This window comes from Symphalangus syndactylus, chromosome 17, assembly GCF_028878055.3.
Source record: "Symphalangus syndactylus isolate Jambi chromosome 17, NHGRI_mSymSyn1-v2.1_pri, whole genome shotgun sequence".
Lineage (NCBI taxonomy): Eukaryota > Metazoa > Chordata > Mammalia > Primates > Hylobatidae > Symphalangus > Symphalangus syndactylus.
In genome coordinates, this window is record NC_072439.2 from 20,097,678 (window position 1) to 20,119,236 (window position 21,559).

Here is a 21,559-nt window from a genome sequence, read left to right on the forward strand (position 1 = left end):
ATTCCTGGCCCATAATGGAGACTCACACACGCTCTGGGTCCGACACATCGTCCTCCGCCGAGCACCTGATGAAGCAGCCAGCTTGCACTTTGGAGCCGGGTTCTGCAGAAAAGATACATTGTTTAACACACCCAGCAAGATGCCTATGCTGCTGAGGCTGATGGAGAGGACAGAGATCTCTAGCTCCCACCTGGGAGGAATCAGGGATTTTGTTTGCCTAGGTGCATGCCACGTAAAGCAGCTCTCATGATGCTTTCGGTTTTGACTGTTACTCTAATCGAATTAGAGAAAGCTCACTGGGCTGGGCGCGGTGGCTCACGTCTATAATCCCAGCACTTTGGGAAGCCGAGGCGGGCGGATCACGAGGTCAGGAGATCAAGACCATCCTGGCTAACACGGTGAAACCCTATCTCTACTAAAAATACAAAAAATTAGCCGGGCGAGGTGGTGGGCACCTGTAGTCCCAGCTACTTGGGCTGAGGCAAGAGAATGGCGTGAACCCGGGGAGCGGAGCCTGCAGTGAGCCAAGATTGCACCACTGCACTCCAGCCTGGGCGACAGAGCGAGACTCCGTCTCAAAAAAAAAAGAAAAAGAGAAAGCTCATTGTGCTGGGGTCTCATTTCATTCTCGGCCCTGTCTGGTTTGAACCCTTCTATCGGGGCCCAGAATAAAATCTGTGCCTGGGCTAGGCATGGTGGCTCACACCTATAATCCCAGCACTTTGGGATGCCAAGGTGAGAGGATCACTTGAGCTCCAGAATTCAAGACCAGCCTGGGCAACATGGTGAAACCTCATCTCTACCAAAATTAGAAAAATTAGCTGGGTGAGGTGGTACACGTCTGTAGTTCCAGCTACTCGGGAGGCTGAAGTGGGGGGATCGCCTGAGCCCAGGAAGTTGAGGCTTCAGTGAGCAATGATTGCATCACTTCACTCTAGCCTGTCACAGAAAAAGAGACACCCTGTCTCAAAAAAAAAAGGCCAAGTGCAGTGGCTCATGCCTGTAATCCCAGCACTTTGGGAGTCAAGGTGGGCGGACCACTTGAGGTCAGGAGTTTGAGACCAGCCTGGCCAACATGGTGAAACCTTGTCTCCTCTAAAGATAGAAGAAAATTAGCCAGGCATGGTGGCACGTGCCTGTAATCCCAGCTACTTGGGAGGCTGAGGCATGCAAATCACTTGAACCTGGGATATGGAGGTTGCAGTGAGCCAAGATCACACCACTGCACACTAGCCTGGGCAACAGAGTGAGACTCTGTCAGCTCAAAAAGCAAAACAAAACAACAACAAAAAGCCATAGCTGGGACCAATGCAGCCTGTTTTCCCTCCTGAGCCAAACTGGGGTCTCCCTGAGGAAGATCTAGGGAAGAGTCAAAAGCCACCACCCACGTCTGCCCTCAGCGCATCCCTTCTGGGAAACAAGAGCTGTGTATTGGTGTTTATTACGCTTCTGTTGTGGCATACCCTTCCCCCTTCCCCCTTTAAGAGGGGCAGCCAGGAACAAAGCCACCCTGGCTTGGAAGTGGCACCATCGTAAGGGCAATTATCCAAGTTATCCAGCATGTGGGGCTGGGTCAGAGTTGAGACCTAGCCCTGCTGGGACATGTGCAGATGCACTCAGACACCTGGGTCTTCCCCATACTTTTTATTTGTTAATTTCGTCGCCCCCCTCTTCTTCCAATGTGGTCCCCACCACCTCTGACATGCATGCATTGGCAGGGCCTCTCACACTGAGGCTCCACGCGAAGGGAAGATGCAGAGTCCAGTCCCTCCAGGAGCTAGTGATGGAAGTCTTGGGAAAGAAGAGTCCCAAGTTCAAGAAGACAGCTAGGGTAGAAGGGAGGGAGGTCCTCAAAGGGGTAGAGGACAGGAGTCCAAGGAGGTGGCTCAGGTGCGGGGTGGCTCCTCGGGAGAGCCCAGAAATCTTCCAGGCAGCACTGTCTGGAACAGGGCTGTGCACTGACGGTACCGGCATTTTCATCCCCAACCTCAGTGGCCCCCATGCCCACCTGGGGTGGGATCTCAGGCAGAGGTTTTGTCCCCTCTGAGGCTCCCCCACAACACGCCTCTGTTGTTCCAGCTTCGCTGCGTGACCCTGGTCCCCGGTGAGGTAACACCACCGCTGAGCTTTGTCCCTGCAGCCTGGGGGTCCTATTCACCTCTGGGCTGTCTCATGGTGCCATTTGTCTCTTCCCAGCCGCTTCCCTCGCCAGCGCTATCAATCCCCCCACTCAATTTCTGCTGTTGAAATATTCAGTGTTTCTGTATCCCTAGTTGGACCTGAGTGAAGAGATGTCTGAAGGGCATCTCATGTCAAGAACCAGACTCTGATCTTCCTCATATACCCCAGTCTGCCCCATTCAATTAACGACCCCCTCAGCCACCCGCAGTTCAGGCCACAAAGCTAGGGGTCATCGTGGTTTTGTCTCCTCCCTCACCCTGACGTCCACACCATCATTATATTCTTCCACACACAGCCTGCATCTGAGCCAGACTCCCTCATTACCAGCACCCTACTCCAGCCCACCATCCCTGCTGCCCCTCTTGTCCCTCCGGTCCATTCTCCACAGCACAACTGAGTGACCTCTTAAATTGTTTTTTTGAGATGGAGTCTCGCACTGTCACCCAGGTTGGAGTGCAGTGACGCAATCTGAGCTCACTGCAACCTCCGCCTCCCGGGTTCAAGCGATTCTTCTGCCTCAGCCTCCCGAGTAGCTCAGACTACAAGTGTGCACCACCATGCCCAGCTAATTTTTGTATTTTTAGTAGACATGGGGTTTCACCACATTGGCCAAGCTGGTCACGAACTCCTGACCTTGTGATCAGCCCGCCTTGGCCTCCCAAAGTGCTGGGATTATAGGCATGAGCCACCGCGCCTGGCCCTCTTAAATTCTTAAATAGGTACATCGGATCCTGTCACTCCCCTTCATCAAACCATCCAACAGCTTCCCGTTGCCCTGAGAATAAAACCCAAAACCCTATGTGGGGCCCACAAGGCCCTGGGTGATCCAGCCCCTGCCTGTCCCCAGCCTCATCTCCTCACACTTGATCTGGGTCACACTTGCCAGTTTTCTGGTCCTTCCAATAAAAGCCTGCTCCCACCCAGGGCCTCTGCCTTCACTTCTCGAAGCTCTTCCTGTAGCTGGTTCTTCTCAGGCGTTCTCAGTCTAGCTTCTCTGAATGCCCAGCTGACTCACCCCATCGTCCCTCACTGCCACGTCCTCTGGAGGCCTCATGGCGCTTCTCCCTCTCTGAAGCCATCTTACTCGTGTGTGCACATGTGCATGTGTTCATGTGTGTGTGCGTGTGGGGTGTGTGCGTCTGCACTGATTGTCTCTCTTCACTAGAATCTAAGTCCCATGAGATTAGGGAACCTCGTCTCTTGGTTCCTGCTTTGCCCCATGCCTATGACAGTGCCTGACAGAGTAGGTACTCAATAAATAGCTGCTGAATGCCGAACAAAGGAGGCCCCATCTGGGCACCCCTGAGGGAAGGGAGCCAGTGGTCTCCAGGTAGACAGTGTCCAGGGGCCCCCAGGTGGAGGGACCCCAAGTCCAGGGCGGCCCCATCAGGTGACCCAGCTGCTGTGGATGAGGACCCTGGGCACGTCAGAGGGACATGCTGGTGAGGTTGTCCTGGCTCAACAGTCCCTTCCGGCCCACACCAGTCCCATGCCCACTGCCCCCAGCACCCCCACTGCCCCCACAGTACTCGTGCAGCCTGTGCCGCAGTGTGACGAGGGCTGACCCCAGGCAGGCGCCGTTGGGTGCATGGGGCCCGCCAGGCAGCTGGAGCAGCAGTGTGGCCACGCCGGCCATGCCATCTTCCGTGGGCTCGAGGGTGATGGGCCCAGCTCGCAGCCCAGCAGTGGTGGCGGGGATGGCTGGTGGGCAACAGCCCCCTCCCATGGGTCCCCAGGGCCCACCGGCCCCTGTCAGCAGCAGGGGTGCCAGAAAGGGCTCAGAGCGGCGGAAGGCGGGTGGTGGGAGCCCAGCCGGCTTCCAGACGGGGGCCGGGGCAATAGGGTCAGGTGGGAAGCAGACGGTGACCTTGGCGAAGGGGCGGCTGGCCATCTTGGTCATCTCCTGCAAGTGCCGGCGCTGCTCCTGCCGCTGGTCCAGGGCCTGCTTGGCCTTCCAAAGGAGCACACAGAGTGAGAGGAAGAGGAAGAAGCAGGAGAAGAAGACGGAAAAGAAGACAAACAGGTCGATGTGGGCCTGGTCCTGCCGGAAGAAGAGCAGGCCCTGCGAGTCGGCCGAGCCGTTGGCGCCGGGCCCACTTGGGTCTCCCACGCCCAGCAGCAGCAGGTAGAAGCGGCTCGACTTGAGGGCATGGTGCTCGTGTGGGTAGGTGATGACCAGCCGGTCCCGCACGCTGCGGACCACCAGCACTGCTGACGGCTCCGTCACTGTCACGTAGGTAATCAGGCCCCGCGGCCATACCTCCCGTACCCGTGGCTCTGCTGGGGCGCCCGGCCCACTGCTGGCCCCTGCTCCTCCTGGATCCCCGGCCCCCCGGGGCCCACCATCTGCAGGGGGTGGTGGAGGTGGTGGGGGTGGGGGTGGCTGGATGTGTACAGTATGGACGCCAGTGTCAGGGGCCACACGGACCACGAAGGTGTCATAGGAGGTGGAGACATAGAGGTCCACGGCCCCGAAGGTCACGTCCAGCGTCAGGCGGATGTCCACATTGGTGAATTTGGGCTGCACGCCAAAGAGGACAGTGCGGCCGGGGCCTAGTGCCCGGCGCTTGGGCTCATGGAAGCAGTTGGTCTGGGACGTGGGGTCCAGGCAGCACTCCTGCTCCACCGAGATGAGGCGGTAGCACTGCTGGCCGCCCAGCGGACTCCCGTGAAACGATTCCCGGCACTTGGCGCACTGCAGGCAGGGTTAGAGGCAGTGGCTATCAGGGCTGAGCGCGGCGCCAGCCTGTCCCCCAAGCAGCAGTGACCAATACTCTATACCCACTGTTAAGTAGCCATTGCCCTGGGCCTCACCCCCACTGCCCCAGTCACTTCCCTGTGACCCCCCTGGACCTTCTCTGCCACAGTGTAGACCTTGCCAGGACCTGACACTCCAGCACTGCTGCCCCTGGTGCCACCCTAATGACCTGAGCACCCTGATACTGAGGCCTCTGGCACTCTGAGGCACAGCAACGAAGAACGCTGCTGCATTCCGGCTCTACCTCCTTGCTAGCTGTGTGGCCTTGGACTAGTGACTTAACCTCACTGAGCCTGAGCACACAGACTTAACCCATGAGCTCTGCACACAGGGAGTAACCACGGCTCGCTCACAGGACCACTGATCATGTGCATGGCACTTGGCACGGGGTCAGCCAGCCTCGCCTGCCTGCCTGGATGCTTCTATACTGTGCCAGGCGCTCTCCCACCCTGGGGCCTTTGCACTGGCGGACCCTCTGCCTGTATGGTTCTCCTGTCACTTGTCAGCCTGTCAAGCCCCCTTGCCTCCTTCGGGTCTTTGCTCAAGAGGCTCCTTCTCACCTAGGCCTTCCCTGGCCACTGTGTCTACCATTCCCACTCCGCAACAGCCCTAGCCTCCGCTTCCTACTTAACTTTCCTTAGCGCTCATCACTGTCTAACACACGAGCGTCTGACTTGTTTGTTCATTTCTGATGCCTCCATGAGAATGCAAATGCCTAAAGACAGAACATTTGCCTGCTTTGTTCCATACTGTGTCCCCAGCAACCCGCACAGTGCTTGCCATATGCTAGGTGCTCAATGACTGTGTGCTGAATGAATGTGTGGCTGGATGGATAATGGCTATGATTCCTGTGGCTTAGTGGAAACCACTCAAGTTCTGAGATCAGTCCAGGGTCACTCCAGGCTCCAAGCCTAACTGACCACCTGATCTGGAGTGAGATTTTTGTTTTTTTTTTTTGAGACAGAGTCTCGCTCTGTTGCCCAGGCTGGAGTGCAGTGGCGTGATCTCGGCTCACTGCAACCTCTGCCTCCCGGGTTCAAGCGATTCTCCTGCCTCAGCCTCCCGAGTAGCTGGGATTACAGGTGTCTGCCACCACACCCAACTAATTTTTGTATTTTTAGTAGAGAAGGGGTTTCACCATGTTGGCCAGGCTGGTCTCGAACTTCTGACCTCAAGTGATCTGCCCGCCTCAGCCTCTCAAAGTGCTGGCATGAGCCACTGTGCCCAGCTAGGACATTTAATGTCTCTGAATCTGTCTTCCTCTTAAGTCTGTACCCCACTGAGGCCCCAGCACAGTCTTGCAAAACTTTTCATATCTATGCTGTCACCACTGTCTACACGGCACAGCACCCAGCTCTGTGGCAGGCGCTCCTGACATTCTAGTTATTACTGCAATCACTATTAGAACCAAGAGAAAACAGGCGCAGTGGCTTATGCCTGTAATCCCAGTGCTTCGGGAGGCTGAGGCAGGAGTGCCACTTGAGCCCAGGAGTGCGAGACCAGTCTGGGCAACATAGTAAGACCCTCATCTTTAAAAAATTGTTTTTAATTAGCCAGGCATGGTGATGTGTGCCTATAGTTAGTTACTCAGGAGGCTGAGGCAGGAGGATCACTTGAGCTCAGGAGTTCAAGGCTGCAGTGAACTATGATTGTGCCATTATACTCTAGCCTGGGTGACAGAGTAAGCCCTGTGTTAAAAAAAAAAAAAAAAAAAACCCAAAAGCCCGACCAGGCACGGTGGCTCATGCCTATAATCCCAACACTTTGAGAAGCCAAGGTGAGTGGATTGCTTGAGCTCAGGAGTTCAAGACTAGCCTGGGCAACATGGTTAAAACCCCACCTCTACAAAAAAAAATTAGCCAGGTATGATGGCACATGCTTGTAGTCTCAGCTACTCAGGAGGCTGAGGTGGGAGGATGATGGAAACCAGGGAGGCAGAGGTTGCAATGAGCTGAGATTGCACCACTGCACTCTAGCCTGGGTGAAAGAGCCAGACCGTCTCAAAAATAAATACATTAAAAAAAAAGAACCGGCTGGGCGTGGTGGCTCACGCCTGTGATCCCAGCACTTTGGAAGGCCAAGGTGGGCAGATCACAAGGTTAAGAGATCAAGACCATCCTGGCCAACATGGTGAAACCCCGTCTCTACTAAAAATACAAAAATTAGCCAGGCGTGGTGGTGCGTGCCTGTAGTCCCAGCCACTCGGGGGGCTGAGGCAGGAGAATCACTTGAACCTGGGAGGCGGAGGTTGCAGTTAGCTGAGATCACGCCACTGCACTCCAGCCTGGCGACAGAGCGAGACTCCGTCTCAAAAAAAAAAAAAAAAAGAACCAAGAAAAACTGCTACTTCTAAGCAGCCAACAGACCTGGTAGAGGAGGAGGTCTGATTTAATCTCTGAGACTCCCTGGTAAAAGCCAATAGGCCTTTCCCTTATCAAGAAAGCAGAAACTCTGGGCCGGGTGTGGTGGTTCACGCCTGTAATCCCAGCACTTTGGGGGGCCAAGGCAGATGGATTGCCTGAGCTCAGAAGTTTTGAGACTAGCCTGGGCAACATGGTGAAACCCCATCTCTACTAAAATACAGAAAATTAGCCAGGCATGGTGGCATGTGCCTGTAGTCCCAGCTACTCAGGGAGCTGAGGCAGGATAATCACTTGAACCCAGGAGGTGGAGGCTGCCACGAGCAAAGATCACACCACTGCACTCCAGCCTGGGCAACAGAGCAATACTCTGTGTCCAAAAAAAATTAAATTAAATTAAAAATTAAAAAAATAAAATGAAAAAGCAGAAATTCTGGCCCAGGATAGAAATGTTAGGGGTCAGTAAGGCTTGTAAAACTGTTGTCATTTGGGATGGGGTTGCATCTTTGCAGCTATTATGTTTCTATAGATGGGTAAGGGAGACTGAGAGCAAGAGACTTTCTCTTCCCTCTGGGACTAGAGACAGAAGGTGGGTGGGGGGGGTGGTGGGAGCTGCCCTCTGAGGAGGGAGCCTGGGACATCATGGAGGCAAGTCTGGAACACAGCAGCCAGCCAGGTGGCCAGTGCAGGCGCTCCAGAAGCCTCTGTGCAGAAGAAAAAGGGAAACGCACTCGAGAGGAATTTGAATCTGGGTATTAAATGATATGAGATCTCTGCTAGCCTCAGTTCATCAGAGGGGGGCCTGCTAACTGGGAAGAATCTGCCTGAAAATGAAGCCAATGCAGAGAAAAGCAGAGTCAAGACGCAGAGAGACTTCTGATGGCATTGTATGAGCACCTGGATCCAGCCAGTCCTGAAGGCAGATCACAGACCCTCAGTTCTAAGAGTCAATACATTTTCTTTTCTTCTGTTTTTTTTTTTTTTTGTGTGTGTGTGTGTGTGTGTGTGTGTGTGTGTGTGTTTGTTTGTTTGTTTGTTTTTGAGACACAGTCCTGCAGCCTCGACCTCCTGGGCTCAAGCAATCCTCCCACTTCCACCTCCCAAGTAGCTGGGACCACAGATGTGCACCACCATGCCAGGCTAATTTTTAAATATTTTTCAGAGATGGGGTTGCACTATGTGGCCCAGGCTAGCCTTGAACTCCCGGGCTCAAGTGATCCTCCCGCCTCAGCCTCCCAAAGTTCTGGGATTACAGGCATGAGCAACCATGCCCAGCCCATTTTCTTTTTTCGGTTGAGCTACCATGAGATAGATTTTCTGGCATGTGCCACCTTTAGCTGTGACTACCTGTAATGGAGACTGTCTCCCCACCAGTCTGAGAGTCTCCCAGAGGCTCATATCTTGGTCCCCAGCATCACTGCCCAGGGCCTGTAACTGAATGGGGCTCAAGAACAGTCTGTCAAGCTGCACTGGATCCCAAAACCACTGATTCGGATCCCATGTTGTCAGTCCTGCCTGAGCCTGGCTACCTCATCCCAGCCCTGACCTCCATAAGGTGTAGGGCCCTCGGCCCACCGCTAGCTTCTGCAGCCGCACCTGGTACTTGTAGCAGTCTCGACGGTCACTGGGGGAGCTGCCCTGGCATGTGCCCGTCTCTGTGTTATTCTGACAAGGACAGCCCGTCCCATCCTGCTCGTTACATGTGTCCGCGTGGCCATTACACTGGCATCTGGGGAAGAAGTTGAGGGTTACGGAGCCCCCATGGCCTGCAGTGGTCCAGGATGGACACCCCATATGTGAGCTCAACTCTGTGCAACAGGCCAGAAGAGGAAACTAAGGTTCACAGAGGTCAAGCAGTTTGCCCAAGGCCACAAAGCAGTTAAATTGCCATTGGGATTGGAACCCGAGTTGCACAGACTCCAGCACTCACTGAACACTCAGAAAGAAGGAGATGGAAAGGGGAGGTTGTTCCAAGGCCTCTGCCCTCAGCCGCCCCATCTTGTTCTCGATCGGGCCGCTCTGTGGCCTACACTTCAGCACTAGACTTGGAGGTAGGGAGTGGCATCACATTCCAGCTCCTTCCCTACCCCGACCCCAGCCTGGGTGCTCCCTGGGGGTCTCATCCTCTCCTGACTGGGGGTGGAGGACTAAAGAGGGGGTCTGGCTCCAGAGCTACTCCCAGTGAGAAGGGTGGGATCCCCGGCCCCCCATTCCTCTTACTTGGTGCACTTCCCATCCAGGAGGAAGTAGCCCTGCAGGCAGCTGTCGCATTTCTCCCCATAGCTGTTATTCTGGCAGTTCACGCACACAGCCTCATCTTCACTAGGACCCTCTGTCACCCAGTTTTCAATCTGGCCAAGGAAAGACAGTGTGATCACAGAAAGGCATGGACCAGCCACCTCCTCCCTCAGACCCAGGAGTCCAGTTCCCATCCCCTCCCTCCTCAGACCCAGGAGTCCAGGCTCCCACCCCCTCCCCCTTCAGACCCAGGAGGCCAGGCTCCCACCCCCTCCTCCCTCAGACCCAGGCCAGGCTCCCATCCCTTCCTCCCTCGGATCCAGGAGTCCAGGCCCCAGCTCCTCTTCCCTCAGACCCAGGAGTCCAAGACCCCCGCCTCTACTCTCTCAGACCCAGGAATCTAGGCCTCCAGCCCCTCCTCCCTCAGACCCAGGAGCTCCCCAGCCCCTCCTCCTTCAGACCCAGGCATCTGACCCCTCTCTTTCACCTCCTCTGGGTCCAGTGAGTACTTCTTTGGCTCTCCCTCGGACATTGCTAACTCCTTCCTGGAGATGCAGACGTGGCTATTTCCACGACAAAAGGCATGGCAGGGCCGGCAGGTCCCGCCTCCGACAGCTGAACCCACAAACAGCGGGAGGCACTGCTCACAGTGGCTGCCCTGAGAACCCAGGACAGGATAGTTAGAGAGGCTGGAGAGTCACCAGGGGTAGGAGGGTGTGGGGGGCACAGGGGCAGGTTCTGAGAGCCCACGGGAGGGCAATAGAGGCTCGGGTACCTGGTTTGGACAATCTCAGCCTCCCTGGGATTTAGCCCCCGCCTTCCCTTGCACACCTGCAGCCCAAAGTGCTGAGCTCAAAAGCCCTTCTCTCTATTATCTCAAATCCTCCTCCACGTGCCTGTCCTCCTGGCCCAGCACCCACTCCGTCCACTATTCCAGGGCAGACCCTCTGGGATCCAAACCCAGGCAGCATCCCCCAAGTCTCCACACATCTCCCTGGGACAGGGCTCTGGCTTATCTGTCCCTGGCTTATCAGGGCTCAGAATGAGATGCGAGACGCCTGAGCGTGGGATGAAGGCAAGCGAGGGCCTGGGTTCCAGGGTCGGCGGTCTGAGGCCCCGGGCGGCCCACCTTGGTGTGGTTGCGGCAGAGCAGGCAGTGGTCGCGCGCCCCGACACCAGCGCATTCACTGTGGCGGTTGCAGCGGCATTCCGTGGAGCAGTTGCGGCCCACAAAGCCAAAGTGGCAGCGGCAGTGGTCGGGCTCCACGCATGAGCCGTTCACACAGCCCTGGGCGCACACAGGGCGGCACAGCCCTGTCATGCTGCAGGGACAAAGTAGGGCTCAGGGCAGGTGGCCACCCTCCTCGTGGCTTCATGGCCTAGCACCCAACCAACTACCCCACCCTTTTCTCAACTGGTTGCTCATCTCTGCTCTGTCCTGTCAATATCTCCTTTTCAGGATCTAGCCCACCACCCCCTCCAGGCGTAGCCCACAACCCTATCTCCTCTTTTGAGGGTACCCTATTTTCTTTTTTATTTTTTTGTAGAGATGGGGTCTCCCTGTGGACTGGTCTCGAACTCCTGGCATTAAGTGATCCACCTGCCTCGGCCTCCCAAAGTGCTGGGATTACAGGCATCAGCCACTGTGCCTGGCCATTGGGGTACCCTATGAAACTCATTCTTCCCTGCTCAGTCTCACCACTCTTGACCTTCAGGAATCAATCCCACTGCCTTCACGCCTCAAGCTTTCTTTTCTTCTGTGCTGCTTGGCTCTAGGCCTCATCCATTACTGCTCCCCACAGACTCTCCCACCCTAGCCTGTCTGGCCCCCACGCCGCCTGTGGCCTCACTTGTCCATGGTGTAGCCTGTCTTGCAGCTGCACTCATAGCCGTGGGGCTGGTCGTGGCAATTCTGCGTCTCGTTGCAGTCGTGGTGCCCGTTTGCACACTCGTCCTCGGGGGGGCAGGACAGGAAGGCCCAGGAGGCCCCTGGATGCCCACACGTCAGCCCTAGCACCGGGGATATAGCATTTTACCTGGACCTCTGTACCACCTGCCCCAGTTGCCTAGGCCCTCCCTCCTGCCTCCTCTGAGCCCCACCTCTGGGTCTGGCCCAGTATCCCTTTGTTCACTGTATCAGACCCCAGCCAAGGGCCAGCCCCTCTCCCCCCATGCCCAAAGCCCTCTCACCATCACGGGGGCCGCTGAGTCCACCCTCCATGCAGCGGCCACCCCCATCCTGGCCCCCCCAGGCACACCAGCCGCAATGGGGGCGCCGCAGGCACAAGGCGCACTGGGTTGCCTGAGCACAGCCCAGGGAGCAGCTCTCAGGTCCCCGGAGCAGCCGCCCACAGCCTCCGGCCATACATCGCAGGGGCAGGTAGGAAGGGCTCAGACACTGTATGGGGGGGAGGGGATGGGGATGCAGGGAAGAGAGAGATGGGGAAATAAGCTTAAACAAACACATTCTGGGTATCTTCCCAGACCATACCCTCTTTGAGGTCTCACCCCTCCCTGGCCACAGACAGGTAGAGCAAAGTGGACACTAGCTGGGGTCATCATGTTTTCCCTCTCAAGCGTTTGTAACTACACACCAAGGCTGGAAGCCGGGCTGGGGAGGATCTTGAAACTGGAAGGTTGCCTGGCCGCAGTGGCTCACACCTCTAATACCAATACTTTGGGAGGCTACAGTGGGAGGATCACTTGAGCCCAAGAGTTCCAGACCAGCCTGGGCAGCACAGTGAGACACCATCTCTACAAAAAAATAAAAAATTAGCTGGGCGTGGTGGCACACATCTGTAGACCCAGCTACCTGGGGGGCTGAGGTAGAAGGATTTTTTGAGCCCGGGAGGTTGAGGCTGCAATGAGTCACGACTGCACCACTGCACTCCAGCCTGGACAACAGAATAAGACTGTCTCAAAAAAAGAAAATAAACTGGAAGATTGCGCAGACTTGGGTTGAAGGGATTGTTTAGATAAGCAAATGATGATCAAATAAAGAGGGCACAGACAGGCAGGAACAGAGCAGGCTGCAGAAACAGACAGAGATGAGAACCACGTGCCCTAAAGACAGATGGAAAGGCAGCTTTCCAGTCTCTGTCTCCAGTTCCTTGTGAGGCCCTGCTGTACTTTCTACCCTGGGTTCCAACAGGTACCATTGTATTGGTGGAGGGAGTTCCCCTCCTCACTAAGGGCACTTCTGTTTCTTCCAGGTAAAGGAACAATGACAATGATCCCAGAAGGAGACAGAAAAGAGTATCAGGAGTGGGGTTGCAAACCACAGTTTCTTAGAAAAATGTAATCCCAGCACTTCGGGAGGCCGAGGCGGGCAGATCACGAGGTCAAGAGACCAAGACCATCCTGGCTAACATGGTGAAACCCCGTCTCTACTAAAAATAGAAAAAATTAGCCAGGCATGGTGACGGGCACCTGTAGTCCCAGCTACGCAGGAGGCTGAGGCAGGAGAATGGCGTGAACCCAGGAGGCGGAGCTTGCAGTGAACGGAGATCGCGCCACTGCACTCCAGCCTGGACAACAGAGCAAGACTCCGTCTCAAAAAAAAAAAAAAGAAAAGAAAAGGAAAAGAAAAAATGTGGCTGCTGAGGCAAAAAGGCTTCTCCCACCCCATACTGAGAACCTGAGAGTCCTTGGTTAGGGGCTGGGTAGCAACTCACAAGCCATATTTGTATGTCAGGACCCCAAAAATGTGCACAATGAGATTCAGGCTCTTGGGAACTTACCTCAGTATATAAGGCATTTTATTTATTGCTTGGGCCATAAGTGAAGAATAAGAGGAAGGAGGTTAATTTGGGCTGGCTGCCTGAAAGCACTTAGGAAAAGGCAAAGCAACCATGGAATCCTGAAATAGAAAACCCTGACTGCTGTGGCTGGAGCTCGGAGCCCACTGAGGGGCCTGCAAATCACTGAGACTTGCTGAACTGCCAGAGGCAAATTCTCTGCTGGGCTGGGCTTCCAGATCTAAATTTAGGGCACTTGTTGGCAGATGGTGGGACAATCTGGGAGGGGTAGAGAACCCTGAATCCTCAGTCCTGCACAGCACTTTCTGCTGTGATCTCCCTAGTGACCAAATGCAAAGATGCCCAACATCATACACTGCATTTCCTGAGTTCATGGAAAAGGTGTATGAACATAAGTTCTGAGAGCAGGACTCTAGCTCATCTGCTGACATTCCCCCCTGCCTAGCAAACCACCCAGCAGAAAGAAAGTGCTCAATGATAAATTCGCTGAAGAGAGGGAGGGAGGATGACAGGAAGGAGGCAGACCAGAGAAGGAGTGTCTCCGCTGCCTGCTCCAGACTCACAGGTCAAAGCCATTAAAAAGAACAATGCTGGGCCAGGCGTGGTGGCTCACGCCTGTAATCCCAGCACTTTGGGAGGCCGAGGCAGGTGGATCACAAGGTCAGGAGTTCGAGACCAGCCTGGCCAATATGGTGACACCTGGTCTCTACTAAAAATACAAAAATTAGCCAGGTGTGGTGACGTGCACCTGTAGTCCCAGATACTCGGGAGGCTGAGGCAGGATAATCACTTGAACCTGGCAGGTGGAGTCTGCAGTGAGCCAAGATCATGCCACTGCACTACAGCCTGGGCGACAGGGCGAGACTCCATTTCAAAAAAAGAAAAAAAGAACAATGCCGGATGGTTAGAATCAGGCAGCCCTTGAGCCAAATCATAACAGGTCTCACCTGCACGCCTATTATGTTTGATTTGTGTGGTGGAATCTAAGCCAACACTTCTTTTTTTTTTTTAGACAGAGACTCACTCTGTCACTCAGGCTGGAGTACAGTGGCGCGATCTCAGCTCACTGCAACCTCTGCCGCCCAGGTTCAAGCGACTCTCCTGCCTCAGCCTCCCGAGTAGCTGGGATTACAGGCACCTGCCACCATGCCTGGCTAATTTTTGTATTTTTAGTAGAGACAGGGTTTCACCATATTGGTCAAGCTGGTCTTGAACGCCTGACCTCACGATCCACCCACCTCAGCCTCCCAAAGTGATGGGATTACAGGTGTGAGCCACTGCACCTGGCCTAACATTTTTTTTTTTTTTTTTTTTTTTTTTAGAGACGGGGTCTCGCTCTGTCACCCAGGCTGGAGTGCAGTGCTGTAATCATGGCTCACTGCAGTCTCAACCTCCCAGGCACAAGTGATCCTCCCACCTCAGCCTCCCAAGTAGCTGGGACTACAGACACACACCACTATGCCTGGCTAATTTTTTTTTTTTTTTTGTAGAGATGAGGGTCTTGCTATGTTGCCCAGGCAGGTCTCAAACTCCTGGCCTCAAGCAATCAATCTGTGTCAGCTTCTTGAAGTGTTGGGATTACAGGCCTGAGCCACCCCACCCAGCTAAGCCATCACTTTAAAGCTAGGAGGTTTCATAGAAAGTCTGGCAAAAGTCCCCTCTCACATTCACATACACCATCAACACTGCGCTCGTCTGGCCCCTGGGGACAGGCTGTGCTCTCCAGTTCACTGGCCCCACCTCTTCCCCTTGCCTCCCTCCTGGCCACTCCCCCATCTCCTTAGCACCCCCAGCTCTTCAGGCATGTGAGAACTTGGCAGGCACCGAGAGGCTGGGGGAATAGCGCATGCCCACAGGACTGTGGGTATGCCTTCTGCTCCCTGGAGCTCCCACAAAGATAAATGATGGAAATCTCAATAATATCCAGGGAGAACCCATACTACCAGTAGGACTCCAGGCTTGGAGACGAGAGGCCTCTGCTTACCACAGACCAAAATCACAGGGACTTCTGCCCTTCTGGCCACATTGAGAGCCCCCATGGGGAACTCCCGCAGCCACCCTCTTGGTGTGTCCCGTACAGTGGAGACTGGGAATCCTCCCAGTGGCAGGACTTGGGTCAGCCAGATTGGCCCTCTCACCACTGCTCATTACAGTAACAATGATCATGATCATTAGCCATTTTTTAGTCCTTCCTGAATGGCAGGCATTCCTCTATGCTCTAAGTAAATTCCCCCCATTTAACTGGTACAACCTCCCTAGGGGACAGGATCTAGTGAAATGATTCCCATTTTAGCAAACTCTCCCTGAGGTCTCGGAGAGGGGAAGTCACTCATCCAAAGTCAAACAGCCAGGAAGTGGCCAAGTTGAAGTCAAACCCAGATCCCACTGACTTCACAGCCTGAGCTTTTGATCGCAAGGCAAACTACCTCCAGGTGAGAGCTAATGTACCACTCCCAGGCAGGGCTCCTGGTCTGTGGGATTCTTGGTCCTCCACACCCTGCCCTCCTGGTCTTGAATTTCCACGAAGTGCTGTTGGTTTCTTTAGTTCACCTCTCAAAATGGCAAGTGTCCCACATCCCTGCACTGTTGTCTATTAGTGTCTGGGTGGTGGCTGGACTGATCACTTAGTTCATGGGTCGTCGGATGGTGAGTAGTTTTGCCTCGAGTGGGTCTTGCATAATCGAGGTATGAATGAGGAGTGGGCTCTGGCTGAGTGACATTGCTTCCACATGTGACAGTGGGAGGTGAATGTGTCTTATCTCCCACTGGGGGGCAGTGGGGTGGGGTGCGAATGCCTTTGTCTGCCACCGCGACAGTTTAATCATGTCAGGTGGAAGCATCTTTGGAATGGAGTTTCCGGAAACAAGAGAGCATGTGCCAGGCAGTCGAAGGGGCGGACTGTCACGGGTACACACATGCCTGCCTAGGCCACACCCACCTTCAGGAATCATCTCTCCACCCCACAGCCTAGGAGAGGCCTAGATCTGACCTGCCACGTTTGAACCACGTGCTCCTAGCCCTCCCTGGCCACATCCCACCACACCAAGGCTGGACATGTAGCTCGTGCACTAAGTCAGAGTTTCTCCTCGAGAATGTGAGCTAACTGACAAACACAGAGATGAACGTGGTCTCTGGAATTAGAAGGCATCTAGACTGGGGGTCAAGGCTGCCATCTGCGGCCATGTGTGTTGACTATCAGGCCAAGAGAAACCGGACAATGGAGAAGTGCGGAGAACAGCTGAGATTACGGGTCGTGGCCTGAGAGCGACAGAGCAGAAACACTTCCTGCTCTCAGAGTCCATCAAATACCCACACTTCCTTGAGGGTAGTGTCTGTTTCTTACAACCAAAAGTTCCATAAGTAGAGAGAGAAAGAGAGAGGAGGGAAGCAGAAAAGGTTTGGGAGGTTGAAGGGAGAAGTATTAAGAGTCATGGATGTGAACCTATGAATTATATCGACAAATTAAAAACAAAAAATTAAATTAAAAATTTTTTAAAGTCATGGAAAGGATGAGGAGACCATGATACCATGGACAAAAGTTGGAGAGGCAGAGGCCAGGGGCTGGGAAAGCGGCACACACAGAAGCATGGCTGGAGGACACAGCAGGGACCCTCATGAGGCAACGAGGGAGGAAAGAGATGGTGGCACGAGAAAGAAGCAGGACTGAGGCTAGAGCCAGGGAGATGGAAGGAGGCGGGTGGAGGAGATGGTGGAAGAAAGGTCCCTGCCAGGGCAGAGAGGAGGGAGACCTGCACAGGCCCTTGCCTAGCACGGTCCTGGCCAGGTGCAGTACCTGCTGCAGGCTGCTGCTCCAGACACAGTGCTGCCAGCCCCCATCCGCTCCCTTAGAGTCCAGACAGGAGGTGCAGTTGGATAGGAGGTGACAAGGGGTGGGGCAGGGCAGTGGGGGTGATGATTCCACCGGCATGGGGGACACATTCAGCAGAGAGTGGCTGAAGCACGTCCAGTCATAGGTGGGCTGCACGGAGAGGATGCGGCGGGTCTCCCCTGGGGGTGGGGCATGGGGATTAGAACCTCAGACCCAGGAGATCACAAGCCCAGCCCCTCCTCCCTCAGACCCAGGAGCTCAGGCCCAGCCCCTCCTCCCTTAAACCCAGGGGTCCAGCCCCAGCCCCTCCTCCCTCAGACCCAAGAGATCAGGCACCCAGCTCCTCCTCCCTCAGACCCAGGAGTCCAGGCCCCAGCCCCTCCTCCCTCAGACCCAGGAGACCAGGCCCCCATCCCCTCCTCCCTCAGACCCAGGAGTCCAGGCCCCAAGACTCCCCTCTCAGGAACTAGGCCCACTGCTCACCCGTCCTCTTGAACTGCCGCGTCCACATGCACTTGCCCTCCCGTGTGCACTGCTCGCAGTCAGCAGCCCCGCACGCAGCCTCGGAGCAGTTCCCTGCCCAGAAGACCTCTCGCTGGTTGATCCGACAATCATTCTCAGAGGTGCAGGACCCATTGCGTCCAATGCAAGCACCTTCGGGGCAGTTGGTACACCACTTACAGCGGGGGGCTGATGCCTGGTGAGGGAAGACAGGCTGGATGAGACCCTCAGCACCCCTCCTGAGCCAGCTGAGAACTCGGTGGTTCCTGAGACCCTGGGGTGGGTGGGACAGCTGACCAGAGTGGAGACCAGGACCTCCCTGCCCTACACCTGCTGCTTCTCAACCCTGCCTTCCCCACCACTCACCTCTCCATCTCCAGGTTGCAGGGTCCGAGGATGGCGGGCCAGGCACTCACTGCAGGTCCGGAGACGTCGACATTCCTCCGGGGAGCGAGGCATTGGGGAGCAGGGGGAGCCCCCACAGCCCAGCCTAAAGGGCATGAGGCCTGGCTCACTCACACCCATCCAGACCCCCTCCTTCTGCCTCCCAGACACTGTCCTGCAGGCCCCCAACGCTGCATCCCAAGCTGGACATAGCACAGGCCTCCTGAGCCTGGCTGTCCCCACCCCCATTTGGTAATAGATGGTCCCACATCCACCTGTCACCCAGGCCGGAGACGCTGGACCACACCCAGGTCCTCCTGCCCATGCAGCCACCAAAGCCTTCTGCCTCCTGGATTTCTCTCTGACCGTCCTCTCCTCCCCACCCCTGCAGCCCCTTGCCCAACCTGGTGCCCACCTGCAGCGTTTCGTCACTCTACCCCTCACAACAGCGCCAGGAATCTCACTGCCCAGGCCTGTCCCTGCCCTGTCCTGCTTAGGCCTTCCATGGCTCCCTGTCCTGCACAATGGGGGTCCACAATCCCTTACCCCAAATCCCAAGAAGTACACACGTTTCAGACTGTTCTGGATTTTAGAAAAGCAGTAGGTGTGCCCACTGTTACACAACACCTCCAGTGAGGTCTGGGGGAAGGAGCACCCCAAAATCAAACCATTAACATTCTTGTAGTAACTGACAACACACCCATCGGGCAAATAAGGTCAACTAATAGCCTCACGTCAGTGAGGGTGACTGGGCAGCGAGGTGAGTCTGTGCTAAGCCTAGGAAAATACTTTCAGTGTCCAGGATGTCTGCATTCCCGGAACCGCAGCTGAGGGGTCTGTGGAGCTGGACAGAGCCAGTGCCTCTGCCAGGCACGGGAAGCCCTTTCTGAGCTGACCCCCTCCAGCTTCCAGTCTCAGCCTCACTTCTGAATCGCTGATGGTCTCAACTCTACCGTTCTTTTAGGGCCCAGTTCAGACCCAGCTCCTCCAGCAAGCATTCTTGCATGAGACCCCAGTCCCAGGCAGGGGTCCCCACTCAGAGCTCCCCCAGCCACCCTGCTTGCAGTGATTCACCCCTTTCCTGAACCAGGCGGTATACTCCTGAGGCCTCCATCCTGGTGTGGCCTAGCACAGGACCCCCATTAGAGGGCTCCACTCCCCACTGCCTATCATGATCGCCATGGTTACCTGTGGGCCTGATCCCCGGACAAGCAGGCCCCATGGCACCAGGTGCAGGCCCCAGACTGGTTACAAGCTTCAGGTGAGGACAGCAGGCGGCAGGGGTCAGGGGGCAGGGTCAGTGCCAGCAGGCGGCCCAGGGCCACTCCCCCGAAGCCCCCAGAGATATACAGGCGGCTCCCGACTGCTGCCACAGCATGGGCCACAGACTCCTCCATTGGGGGCCCCACAGAGGCCGGGCCTGAGGAAAGATGGCGTATTCAGACAGAGAGCAGGAGACTCCAGGAAGAGACCCACACCATGATGCCAGTCAGAGAAGGATGCAGGGAAAGAGGAGAAACACAGGGTCAAAGGACAGCAGAAATAAGGCCAAGTGCGGTGGCTCACGCCTGTGATCCCAACACTTTGGGAGGCTGAGGCAGGAAGACTGCTTGAGCCCAGGAGTTCAAGACCAGCCTGGGCAACATAGAAAGACCCCGTCTCTACAAACAATAAAAAATTAGCTGGGCATGGTGGTGCACACCTGTGGCCCCAGCTACTTGGGAAGCTAAAGTAGGAGGATCACTTGAGCCCAGGAGGTTGTGGCTGCAGTGAGCTGAGATTGCACCACTTAACTCCAGCCTGGGCAACAGAACAAGACCATGTCTCCGATGTGGCGGCTGGACAACTCTCTGAAGGCACTAAATGCCAATGCATTTTTTTTTTTTTTTTTTTTTTGGGAAGGAGTCTTGCTCTGTCACTCAGGCTGCAGCCAATGCATTTTTAAGATGGTTAATTTTATGTTATGTGACTTTCACCTCAATTTTTTTAAATCCTCAAAAAAAACTGAGAAACACAGATATGAAGTAGTCTCTGTCTACCGAATCTGAAAAGACAGATGAAGAGAAAAAGGGAATTAAATCCCAGTACTTTGGGAGGCTGAGGCAGGTGGACTGCTTGGGCCCAGGAGTTCAAGACCAGCCTGGACAACATAGCAAAACCCTGTCTCTACAAAAAAAAAAAAAAAAATTATCCAGGCGTGGTGGCGTGCCTGTAGTCCCAGCTACTTGGGAAGCTAAGGAGGGAGGATCGCTTGCTTGAGCCTGGGAGGCAGAGGCTACAGTGAGCCAAGATAGCATCACTGCACTCCAGCCTGGGCAACACAGTGAGACCCTGTCGCTAATAAAAATAGAAAAAGAGACAAAGGGTCAGAGAGAGAAGCAAAAAGAAAAGGAGACAGACCCAGAAACACACTCACAACAGTGAAATAAAAAGGCAAGTGACAGGCATGCTTCTAAGCTATGAACAGCAAAGACTGGTAGGAAACACCCCCATGTCTAATAGTGGTTGTCTCTAGAGAGGGGGATTATGAGTGTTTTTTTCTTTCCTATTTTACAAATTATATACAGTGAACATTGTTATTTTTACAGTCAGAGTAAAAAATAAACTTCTCTAACAAAAAAAAAGGAAGGAGGGCATCTCCTGGTGTTTAGATAATCCAGAAGGGCGGGAGCTCTGCCAGTGGGTCTGGAGGGGCCCAGTGACTCCAGAGGAGTGGGAGTCCCAGGATGGGGATGGGGTTCCTCCTGGATGTCCCTCAGCCTCCTGGGAGCCACAATGGGGACTTACGGGTGAGGTCGGGCAGAAGCCAGGCATTGCAGTTGACCTGGTAGAGCAGAACGTCGCTGCTGAACTCGTCAGGGTCCGAGCGCCCCCCAAGAACCACCATGGTGTCCCCTAACAGGGCTGAGGCGTGGAAAAGCCGGGGGCGGGGCTGTTGGGGAGACGGGGGGTGGGGGGCAGGATAGCCTGTCAGAGCTGTCCTCTGCTCCCTCTTAGCCCTCCAGCCACCCCTGTACTTCCCTACCTGTCCCCCAACCAGCCCACCCAATCCTAACCTTCCTCAAAGCTCACCTCCTTCAGGTGAGGTGAGATTTCCTCCAGGAAACCTCCTGTACCAGCAAGAGCAGCCCACAGAGCCATCTCCTTCCTGAGTTCCCGGAACCCCCATGACCCAGGCTGCTCCCCAGGAACTTGGCCCAGACCCCTTGAGATGAGCCACGCACATTCCTCATACGATCTCGCTAGTGACAGTGGGGACGTTCTGGGGGTGAGGCTCCTCGAGTCTCTTGCTTCTAGCCCCCTGCCTCCAAGATGGGCTTGGAAACGTGTGGACTGAAACCGCCAGCCTCTCTAACCAGTGCAGACAGGGCTCCCTGCCCTCACACACACATTCTCCTTGGCCTTGAAGGCAGAAAGAGCGGGGAGCCTCTGTCCTGCTTTGTTAGAGTGGAAAAACCCAGGATGGGGAAGGGGCCTGCCAGGGCGACACCAAGACTGAGGGCAGAGCTGGGCAGAACTCATGCCTCTGACCTCCTGGCCTCAGGTTCTC

At 55.2% G+C, this 21,559-nt stretch overlaps 1 protein-coding gene across 1 annotated transcript in view; it reads right to left on the reverse strand.

Moving 5' to 3' along the window:
• Positions 1 to 1,629: 1,629 nt before the first annotated feature.
• MEGF8 (multiple EGF like domains 8) overlaps positions 1,630 to 21,559 on the reverse strand; it is a 52,429-nt gene continuing 32,499 nt past the window's right edge. The window contains 14 exon segments of the mRNA XM_055250273.2: positions 1,630 to 4,876; positions 8,896 to 9,028; positions 9,520 to 9,650; positions 10,025 to 10,195; positions 10,667 to 10,859; positions 11,388 to 11,547; positions 11,728 to 11,935; positions 17,089 to 17,303; positions 17,608 to 17,821; positions 17,992 to 18,115; positions 19,198 to 19,429; positions 20,797 to 20,941; positions 21,082 to 21,219; positions 21,222 to 21,251. Coding sequence (XP_055106248.1) covers positions 3,608 to 4,876; positions 8,896 to 9,028; positions 9,520 to 9,650; positions 10,025 to 10,195; positions 10,667 to 10,859; positions 11,388 to 11,547; positions 11,728 to 11,935; positions 17,089 to 17,303; positions 17,608 to 17,821; positions 17,992 to 18,115; positions 19,198 to 19,429; positions 20,797 to 20,941; positions 21,082 to 21,219; positions 21,222 to 21,251 — 3,363 coding nt within the window. The 3' untranslated portion in view covers positions 1,630 to 3,607.